At 51.5% G+C, this 11,003-nt stretch overlaps 1 protein-coding gene across 1 annotated transcript; it reads left to right on the top strand.

Annotated features, from left to right (window-relative positions):
• Positions 1-911: 911 nt before the first annotated feature.
• LOC135891896 (microtubule-associated proteins 1A/1B light chain 3C-like) lies at positions 912-4,736 on the top strand. The gene is made up of 4 exons (XM_065419583.1): positions 912-969; positions 1,074-1,129; positions 1,744-1,850; positions 4,544-4,736. The coding sequence occupies exons 1-4, from the start codon at positions 912-914 to the stop codon at positions 4,734-4,736; spliced, it is 414 nt and encodes a 137-aa protein (XP_065275655.1).
• The last annotated feature ends 6,267 nt before the right edge of the window (positions 4,737-11,003 follow it).

Raw genomic sequence — 11,003 nt, 5'->3', positions numbered from 1 at the left:
AGAGCCAGGAATTGAACCCACATTCGCTGCAGCAGAGGGCCTGAACCCCACAGCCGCCCCGCCTACGCCAGCGGTGAGCTGGGCTCTGGCTGGGAGCTGAGCTGACGTACATCTGGCTCTGAATTGGCCTTGAATTCAGCCACTGGCGTCCCCATTCCCTGCCAGACCCTGAGCACTGACAGGCAGAGCCGCTGTTTGCACTGGGGCAGCCGGGCTTGAACCCAGGCGCTTTGCCCCAGTTCATCTCGCAGAGGGCAGTGCTGTGCTCTGTCTGGAGCAGCGAGCACCACTGCCGCTGGGCTGAGGCTCCTGAACCTTGCCCTTGGAGTGCTTCCATCTGCAGCCTCCACACGGTATTTTGTGTGCAGTGGCAGCCTGCGGGGCTGGGACGCTGGAGCAGGGGCAGCTTGGCCGGGAGGACCAGCCATGCGCACAGCCAGAAGGCCAGCTGCAGAACCCCCAAACCATCCCTTGCCTTCTCCGTCGGGCCCCACCTGGACAAGGGAAATGTGCATTGGTGTGACGAGCCCGATGGAGCAGCTACCCCTCATGCAGACACGGCATGGATGCACAGTGGGGCTTGCCCTGGGTGTCTCACCCTCGTCCTGCACTGGCATGGCGCAGCCAGAGGCCGTGCTAACCCGGGGGCCCCCCCAACACGTCATAAAAAGCAAATGGGCCCCCCCTTGAGCTGCGTGGGGCCCTAAGCAATTGCTTAGTCTGCTTCTGGCTGGCGCCTGGCTGGAGGCTTACAGGGCAGCCAGTGGCCTCAGGGCTGGCTCCGCCCCCACCTGAGCATGTGGGCGGGGCGGGGCTATATCAGGGGCCCAGGTAGCTTCTACTCTCATCCCCAGTGACACGGATCTGCAGGTTGAGTCCTGAGGGCAGCGGGAACCTTTCTCCTCCAGAAGATGCTGTGCCGCCAAAGCAGTAGCCGCAGTCGTGCTTTCAAGGAGAGAAAGAGCCTGGGTAAATCCTGGGGGGGTTGGGGAGAAATGCGAAGGGGGGGAAGAGAGCTGGGGTGGAGGCCCAGGATGGCCCCTGGACCCAGGTGTCTGTTTCTCTTGTTGCAGCCAGTAGGATGCGGGAAGCAGCTGAAATCCGGGCGAAGTATCCCACCAAGATCCCGGTAAAGTTCCTCTCACTCTGTCTGCCCTGGGGGAGTTTAACTCTTCCTGAGCTTCGCTAACAGACCTCAAGGCCCACAGCTTCTCCCCTCCCATCTCCCGCCCCACTCCGGCTTCCTACCACTACACAAACCTACCCTGGTATCTGCACACCAGGCACTGTCGCCTCAGGCCAGCACAGGAGACGTGGGCTGTGAAATTGAGTGGATGAAGTGCCTGACATCCAGTGAAACCTGCAGATGAAGGACAAATTCTGCACTGTGAAGGCAGCATGGCTGACTCCCATGAATTTGCTGTGGGTTGTGTGATCGCTTTTCTCATGGGGAAACTGTTGGTTTAAACTTCTAAGCCTGGTGTCTTGGGGAAGCCTGAAAATGAGACCTTTACAGGCTCAAACCATCCACCAAGTAAAAATCTCAACCTTCCTTTATAAATACCAGGGCTGTCCAGGGCCTGAGTTGGATGCTGGGGCTTGGGAATGGTGCAAATGAGACCCTCCGAAAAGGCATTTCTAGTCTCAGGTGGCCCTGTGGGCTCTCAGTGCCTCCGGGACAGGGAAGCTGGTCTGCAGAGTCCCTAGGTCCTGCTCTGACCCATCTCTCCTCTCTGGCTCCAGGTGGTGGTGGAGCGTTACCAGAAGGAGAAGCAGCTGCCTCTGTTGGATAGGACCAAGTTTCTGGTTTCCCAGGACTCGTCCATGTCTCAGTTTGTGATCACCCTGCGGTAAGGAATGAGTGCGCGGGGGGAGGGTTTGCTCTTTCATGTGATCCAGATCTGGGAAAGGGCAAGTCCCCTCTCTTTTCCCTCACACACTCTTTAAAATATAAAGGGCTTGTCCACATTGGAAAAGCTGCATCAGTCTCAATAAATAGGCTTAAGTCTGAACTGGTTGCATCAATGCAAACCTCTAATGCAGAAGCATTTGCACCTTAAACCTGTCTGGTTTAATTTGGGAACCAGGGTGACTGTAGGGTTGTCAACCCTACAGGATTGGCCTGGAGTCTCCCAGAATCAGCATTGATCTCCTGGTGACTACTGAAGGCAATCCGGGAGACTTTAATAGGCTATTTTAAGGAAATGACCTTGTCATGTTGGGGGTGGGGAGAGGGGGAATCTCCCAGAATAGCTTCGGTCAGAGTTGGCAACCATAGGTGAGTGAGGCTTAAACTCTAAGTGCATCTGCATTCGGGGTTTGCACTGGTGAAACCAGACCAGCTTTACAATTCCACCAGGGCAATTGGTGTAACAGACCCGGCACCTCTTCCCCTGACTGGGAGGGGCTGCTGCTGTAAAGAATTTCCTGCTGCTCTCTGGGCTGGGAGGCTGGGAATGGCCTTGTTGCTGAGGCCTGCAGTGGCACACTGGCTGCTTGGCTTTTCTGCTGTTTTAGTTGAATGATCTATTTGAAGTTGCAAACAGGCACAGGTGAATAGCTGATTAGAGACAGGCAATTAGCAGTGATGCAAACAAGCTGTAGCTGCTGCCAACAGTGGTTAGTGATGTCAGAGAGAGGCTCAGAGTGCTAATTAGCAGCATTAGACCTGATCAAAGAAACTCCCTCTAACTAGAGACCAGAAATACCAAACTTGCAAGGCTTAATAAGACAGACAGCCCTCCTGGATCCCAGCCCTGCGTGCTCATCTGAGATGACTAATATAACTTTTTTCCAAGCTGGCTTATTACAGATGTCTCAGGGTTGCACTAATCAGTGAGATTGGATGAATAACTAGAATAACAAAAGATGAGGGGGGGGGGGCTAATGGAAAACAGCAGCCCACCCCCCCCCACACACACATCCACCAGGGCAGCAGCTCGCTGTGCTACTCCGTGTGTTTGGGGCTGGCATTTCTGCTTCCTACTCAAAGTGGCACCACTCAGGCAGAATGTTTCCCTGGCCCGCGTGCAGTCCAACATGGCTGTGTGGTGCTGTGATGCTGCAGGGTTCTTGCTGGCTGCCTTCAATGCTGTGCTGCTGTGGCAAACAGCGAACACAGAAGCTGCACCCTGGCTTCGCCTGCCCAGGTGCTCTGTGCATGGCGTCCTCCCTCTTCCCCTCCCCCTCCCAAATCTGCCCTGTAGCATCCACCAGCCCCTGCGCTCAACTCTTAAACGAGTTACTACGTTAGTGGCTTCCTTGAAGAGACGGTACCCAGCAGTGCATGGACTTAGCTGGGGTTAACAAACGCTCTGCTTTCATCAAAGGACTGAATTGGTTTATAGCAAAAGTAAAACAAGTCCCTTAAACAAAAAGGACGGGGATTAAGTGATGCCAAGGATATGGAATAAAAACAATGGCAAGTGCTGGGTTCCTTTGGTCCCCTCCAGTGAAGGAGGCCAAATGGCCTTTCCTCTCTTCCCAAAGGTCACTGACCCGGCTTCAAGAGCCAGGAAGCCCTCCTGGGGGCCCACCTTGCTGTTCTCGCCAGGGAACTGACACCACACTAACTTCTGCAGTTTCCTCCCCCATGATGCTACTCCGAGGCCGTCTGCCCCATTTGCTAGGTTGCTTTTGTTTACCTGGGATATAAATGTACCTTTCTTGTCTCTGCCTGGTGACCAGGCAGGTCCAACAAGCAAATACACATTCCATTGCCTAGGCAGACTGGGCTTGGCATATCTTGCCAGAGAGACTTTGAGAGCAATTCTAGCACCTATTTATAACTCTTTATACACACCCTGTACATATGCTGGTTCCAAAAGTCATTGGGTGGGGTGTTAACTGTTAGTATATGATACTGCACCTAACATGCTGGCGTCAGGTCTGACACACATTATAAGAACTGTGGATGCAGACTAGTGAGCTACTACTGGGCCTCTGTCATGAGTACCTTGTTAACCACAAACGCTCCAGTAGGATTAACCAACACAAACAGCATGCATGCAAGCCAACCCTACAATAACAAGCGCAGAATGTGTGCAAGGGAGTGGTGAATACCTCTTTGAAGGATGCTCTGTGCGGACTCTGAGAACATGCAGAGGAAGGGCAGAGCAGGGGTTATGGGTGCTATCCTGGGACTTGGGAGACCTGGGGTGGGGTGGGTCAACTCCCTGCTCTGCCACTGACTTCCCCGGATGACCTTGGGTGCATCACTTAGCCTCTTAGGGCCTCAGCTCCCTGTATCATGGAGATGACTCTTCCTCCCTCACATGCATTCAGTGTTGAAGCTTGGTGACGGTGAGGAGAGCCAGAGACATTGCATAGTGATCGAGAGCCTTTAACTGCTTCATTCACCTGTTCCATCTTGTACTCGGATGCCAAGGTCTCTTGGGCAGGGTCCATCCTGTCTGTACAGCAGCTGGTGACAATCACTGATGACATCAGTAACTCGAGATGCCAAATGCTGCAATTCACACTCCTTGGAACTGTTGTGAGTCTCATTATCTAACAGTCTCTGAAAATCTCCTTAAACCCCCAGAACTCGCATGTCCCTGACAGCAACCCAGGCCTTCTACCTGCTAGTAAACAAGGGCCTGCCCAGCATGAGCATGACCGTGGGGGAGGTGTACCGCGACCACAAGGATGAGGATGGCTTTCTCTACGTCACCTACGCTTCCCAGGAGATGTTCGGCTGCTGCTGCCTACATGGCCCTGCGGTGACTCAGTCATGAACCTGCCTGTTGCCAGCTGGTCTCTGTCGTTGGTTTATCTTGTGATGCAAACAACTGCAGGGGCTGAAAACCTCTTTCTTAACCTGAATTTTTAATTAAACTGCTGTGTGGGGATAGAGGAGGAAAGCATGAAAGTCCAGGAGCTACTAGCAGGATCACTCTCCTGCAACAGTGTTGGGGACTTGAGTCTCTCTGAACAGATGCCTGTTAGCTTTACTCACAAGTTATTCTTCTATGAAATGTTTTTAAATGCCAGAACCACATCCTATTGAGTCTTACTCTGATCCGCTGCAAGGTTATTCTCTTAACAGGCCTATTCCTCTCCCTTTTTAAAGGATTTCACTGCTGGATGTTGTTCTGGTTAGCGGCACCGGGAATTTAAGTTTAGTTTTAGCAAGTCTGCTCCTGTAACAGGGATTGGTGTACCAGGGTTCCACGGCTGGGATTTTTAAGCTTCACATCTATTATCTGTAACATCTCCTGTTGGTTTTAAGTTTGAGTCCTTGGAATAAAGCAATTGAAATGTGATTTACTCTGATCATTTAATGGGGCTCTTCCCAAAGATGGGGGCAAGGCTGGGTTGATAACCTCGTATCCCATCATGGTCCTACTGTGCTAGGGGCTGTAATCTGGGCAAGTGGTGTCATCAGGCAAAGGGTGAGAGGGGAAACAAGCACCGAGAGGAAGGGACTTGCCCAAGGTCACTGAGCTGTGTGTGACAGAGCTGGGAACAGAGCCCTGGAGCTCCTCCAAGCCCTAGGCCTGGGGTCTACGTGCTGCCTGCCCACAATGTAACTGTCACCTCTGTGGGCAGCATGTGCTAGGTTCTCTGTACAAGGGGCCATAAAACGTTACCGGATAAGAGCAGCATCCAATGCCTGCTCTGCACGAGCCTCTGACTGCATGAGGGGCAGGATGATGAACTCTCATGGGGGGAGGGATAGCTCAGTGGTTTGAGCATTAGCCTGCTAAACCCAGGGTTGTGAGTTCAATCCTTGAGGGGGCCATTTAGGGATCTGGGGCAAAAATCTGTCTGGGGATTGGTCCTGCTTTGAGCAGGGGGTGGGACTAGATGACCTCCTGAGGTCTCTTCCAACCCTGATATTCTAACTAAGCCCCCTACCCTCCAGTGTGCTGCGTGCCCAGCTGTTAACTGGCAGTGCCCTGTAGGCTGCATGAGAAGAGACACGGCTGGTGCCCATCTTTGCAGAGGGATGGGGAGCAGGGGGAGTTAGTGCCTAGCATAAGAAGGTGAAACAGTGCAGAGGTGTCAAGGGGAGACAGGGAGCTGGAGTATTTTTCCCTGAACCTCTACTGGAAGAGAAACTCACCAGAGCTAAGGTGGAAGATGAGACCAGCACATGGCCTGCCTCTGCCAGGCTAGGAGTGCATGTAACTAAACTTGCAGCACAGACTGGCCACACTAAATTTTAGCGTTGTTGTGAGTCGGATATAAATGTTTCCTGAGCTGACAGTGATACTGTGACATGCCTCTTAAATATTTAAGGTTTCCATTGCAATAAAGCCCTTTGGATAAATATTCCATGTACTTCAATGTTAAAAACATTCATAAATATTACTCTAGCAAATTAGCCTGTAGTGTACGCTGTTAAAGCAGGAGCAGGGAGGGTCTAACTCCAGTGTGAAATGCAGGGAAAAGTGAAGTGTGGCTTTCCTGCTCAAGGAGAGAAGTCCGTGGCCGACGAGGCGGAGTGTTTCTCGGCACATAAGAACATAAGAAAGGCCGTACTGGGTCAGACCAAAGGTCCATCTAGCCCAGTATCTGTCTACCGACAGTGGACAATGCCAGGTGCCCCAGAGGGAGTGAACCTAACAGGCAATGATCAAGTGATCTCTCTCCTGCCATCCATCTCCATCCTCTGACGAACAGAGGCTAGGGACACCATTCTTACCCATCCTGGCTAATAGCCACTTATGGACTTAGCCACAGTGAGTCACTGAGATCGTGGCAGGAGGGGGGAAAATAGCAGTGGAGAAGGAGGTATCCCAGCAGTTCTGTGTCCCCTGGGCTGCAGTGTTGCAGAAGCTTTATTGCTCCCATGAGCCTCCGAACAGGCTCTCTGGGGTTAGAGGTCTCCTGACTCTAGCAGGCAAAGGCGTGACAAGACCAAGAGCTGGGAGCTGGAGCCAGAAGAATTCAAGCTGGGAAGGAGACACTGACTTTGAGCAGTAAGGACTAAGGCAGCTTCCCCAGAGATGATGTGGGTCCTCGGTCACTTGCAGTCTTTTCATGGAAACGGGATCTCTTTTCGTGTCCAGCTGCAAGTGCCTGGGCTCCACGCAGAAGTCAAGGTGTGGGATTCTCTGACCTGCGCTAATGCAGGAGGTCAGACCATGGCACAGGTGCTGCTGGTCTTTATAAAATCCTACCGTCTCAGGAGCTGCAGAGACAACAGTCCAGACGTCTCCGTGATGGCAGCTCTAGAAATAGGAGAGGGAGCTGCAGGAGACAGGAAGAGACCTATTGTGTTGACTAGCTCTATTCTGCTTTCAAGGCTGGAGAATATTCTGCCAGTGACAGGTGTGGGAGGGTCCCAAAGCACCTGGCACCTCTGGGTCCAGTCCCAGTTTGCAGAAATGTTCCGTGTGGAGTAGATCCTCTCGCCTTCTAATAAAAGACAGAATTGCACAGCCTGGTCCAAATTCCCTTAGCCCGCAGAACCCCGCACCTGGCTAGAGCCACCGTGGGGCAAAATTGTTCAGCTAAAGTTCGTTTTTGGCCACAAAATGCAGATTCAGGTCGACCAAGACATTTTGCAAATTTGTGTTGCATCTGCTGAATTGTCTTGGTTTAAAAAACAACAACAACAAACCAAAAAAATCTGTTTCATTTTGACATTTTCTAAGGAAACATTTGGATTTTTTTTATCTCAAATGATTAATTGTCATCCTGACAATGACTAATTTTAATTCAATTTTATTTTTAAAAGAGTTAAAAAAATTCAAAAATGAAAAAAACCCACTTCCCTCGCCCCCAAACGAGTGTCCATGTCGCGGTTGGGTCAGTGACCCAGAATAGTAGTTAGTTGCTCAGCTCTAGTTATTGCTGAATACGGGGAGCTCCTTGCAGCTTGGCTGGTAAATCACCATGCAGGTCACGAGTGTGAGGGTTGGATCCCAGAAACCCCCCTTGGGAACTGCCAACTGATGTGCCAAGATTACTTCTGCCCTTGCTTTCCCTGCCCGCTTGGGACTCCAGCACCCTGTCTTGCTGAGCCAGATGCGCCCGTCTGCTCCAACACAGACCCAGGGTCTGAACCACGTGCCCCAAAGCTGCAGACTTAACCTGAAAGCAGCTTACAGAAGTGTTCCTGACTTTAACACTCAGATGCTGAACTCCCAATGGGGTCTAAACCCCAAATAAATCCGTTTTACTCTGAATAAAGCTTATACAGGGTAAACTCATAAATTGTTCGCCCTCTATAACACTGATAGAGAGATATGCACAGCTGTTTGCCTCCCCAGGTATTAATACATACTCTGGGTTAATTAATAAGTAAAAAGTGATTTTATTAAATACAGAAAGTAGGATTTAAGTGGTTCCAAGTAATAGCAGACAGAACAAAGTGAATTACCAAGTAAAATAAAATAAAACACGCAAGTCTGAGTCTAATACAGTAAGAAAACTGAGTACAGATAAAAACCTCACCCTTAGAAGAATTCCAGTAAGCTTCCTTTTACAGACTAGTCTCCTTCTAGTCTGGGTCCAGCAATCACTCACACCCCCTCTAGTTACTGTCCTTTGTTCCAGTTTCTTTCAGGTATCCTTGGGGGTGGAGAGGCTATCTCTTTAGCCAGCTAAAGACAAAATGGAGGGGTCTCCCACGGGCTTAAATAGACTTTCTCTTGTGGGTGGAGACCCCCTCCTCTCTCCTGTGCAAAGTCCAGCTCCAAGATGGAGTTTTGGAGTCACCTGGGCAAGTCACATGTCCATGCATGACTCAGTTTTTACAGGCAGCAGCCATGGCTCACGTGCTACTTTGAACATCCTCATGTAGACGTCTTATGTGGATTGGAGCTTTCCAAGATCCATTATCCCTTAAGTGTTTCTGGATTGGGCACTTAACTTGCACATTCCTTTCTCAAGAAGCTGACCAAATGCTTTACTACGGCTACTTAGACATGATACATGCATACAGATAGGATGAATAGATTCAGTAGATCATAACCTTTACAGAGATATGTTACATGGCATACGTAGCATACAACACATTCTAGTTATGTCATATATACATTCATAAGCATATTCCCATGACGCCTTGTGGGGGGCACCGTGACAACGAGCCCATTCAGTAAACTGGGGGCAGATGCTACATTTCTAATGATGGATCCTGCAGGATTTAATTTCTCGGGGCAGAAAGGGGGGTTGTGTGAGAAATGTTTGCAGTGTGGCGGAGCTTGGGAGCCCCATTATCTGTGCTCTCTGCGGCGTGGCCATGGATTGTGCCTCTTTATGGTGGTCAGATATTTCCACTGCACCCCCAGGTGCCCCTTCCCCTGGGCTCCGTTGCCCCGGCCTTTGTGGTCCATCATGCTGACAATGCTCTGCGATTTCTGGTGCCGCCCTGGCAGGCGCCCAGAGGCAGCACTTGCTCAGGCACCTCCTTGCGCTGGGTTTTCATAAACGTACATTTAACCTGTCGGCCACCGGCAGCTGAACCCCTTCCTCTGAAGCCTCACTGAATAAGGAAGAGGCTGTCATGAGTGGGAGTGTATGTACCCACAGCTGCCAGCCACATCTTGCCTCCTCTCGCTCCTGTGACGCAGGGAAGTTTTGTTACCCACATTTTACCGATGGGGGAATTTCACCGTCTGTATCACACACTGTCGGTCCCGGGGGTGCTCGGATACACTCAGTGAAGACGCGCCAGGTGCAGAAGTCTAACCGGTTTTATTGCCAAAGTATAATAAGCCTCCCAGCCGTCATGCGTTACTAAATACGCGCTTTCCAGCAACTAAGAATCAATGCTTACGCCCCTTCTGCTACAGACAGTCCCGGACCCTCCTGCCTTGTCCTCGAGGGCTCATAGCAGGCGCTGCTCCAGCGTGGGGAATTCCTGGGCAGCCACAAGGCCGCAGGTGAGACTGTTAATCTAAAGCAATTCTCAGAGCTGCTTTTAATCATCACCTCCTTCTAAGGGGGGCGTATTCAGCCACAAGCAGGCTCCGGCAGGAGACAGGGCTGCTCTCTATTCCCACACTTCACAGTCTCACTTGTTTATCCAGCCAAGTGGCTGCCAGCCAGGTCGGCTGGTCAAAGCCAGTTCACGACTAGCTCCCCCCAAATCATTCTGTAACATCAGCCCAAGGTCACTTGTGGTCAGCCCCAACACACCCGACACTTAGCTATAAACCCTTTCTGTTCTGTGCCGTGCCTAGCGCAATGGGGCCCTGGTCCACGGCATGGGCGGCCAGCTGAGATCAGGGCCCTACTGTTCTAGGGGCTACCCAGACACAGTCCCTGCCCCACAGACCCTCCAGGCTGGGCAGCCCATGGGAAACGATACGCCCAAGGTCACTGGCAGAGCCAGGAACAGAACCCAGCTTTTCTTTTTGATTCCCAGGCCAGGGTCCTTCCCCCTGGATCACCACATGAACTGAGCGTAGGGCGATAAGGGCTCCAACCCTGCATCTACACAGCATGTACAGGGTCCAGGTCTAAGTGACTTGCCACTCAGGGCATCTGCAGCAGAATCAGGCACTGAACCCTGCTTTCCTGCAGCTTAGCTGAGTGCCACAAGGCCAGCCGGCTGCTCCTTTCCTGGGTACATACAATTAATCAAGGCCTTTGCATCACCCACTGGCCCACCCCCGTGCGCCTTTGCACTGCTCTCTCCATAATATTCACCCACTCACCAGCCCATTCTCACACACTGTGATTTATTCCTCCCAGGGTGAACCTGGGGAGCGTTCTGAGGGCGCCTGGCCATGAATGAAAGCGCCGAGCACTGCAGGCGGTGGGGAAATTGCAATCCATCAATCTACTCCCTCTCCCGACTCGTACAGCTGAGGAGTGGGGGAGGATAAATGGAGCTGGCATTTACTAGATGAAAGCACATTCTTCATGAGTCATTCACAGGGCCAGCAAAACACATTTACCATAAAGCTTCTATGTCTCAAGGGAGCAGTCAAAAGCAAGGAGGAGTCCAGCTTCTGCTTTCTCCTTAAGCGCTGCTCACCTGCGGCTCCCAGCCTTCCCTTTGTGAATCCCACACCCATCCACTGAAGAAGGATGGGGTTCCTTCA

The sequence above is a fragment of the Emys orbicularis genome, chromosome 19, assembly GCF_028017835.1.
Source record: "Emys orbicularis isolate rEmyOrb1 chromosome 19, rEmyOrb1.hap1, whole genome shotgun sequence".
NCBI classification, from domain to species: domain Eukaryota; kingdom Metazoa; phylum Chordata; order Testudines; family Emydidae; genus Emys; species Emys orbicularis.
The sequence above is the reverse complement of the archived record's forward strand: the minus strand, read 5'-3'. Positions and strand labels throughout refer to the sequence as shown.

Excerpts from the sequence above, each read along its gene's own strand:
- LOC135891896 (XM_065419583.1), top strand. The coding sequence starts at position 912 with ATGCTGTGCCGCCAAAGCAGTAGCCGCAGTCGTGCTTTCAAGGAGAGA. Across the intron at positions 970-1,073 it reads CAAGGAGAGAAAGAGCCTGG|CCAGTAGGATGCGGGAAGCA; the intron begins GTAAATCCTGGG and ends CTCTTGTTGCAG. Across the intron at positions 1,130-1,743 it reads AGTATCCCACCAAGATCCCG|GTGGTGGTGGAGCGTTACCA; the intron begins GTAAAGTTCCTC and ends CTCTGGCTCCAG.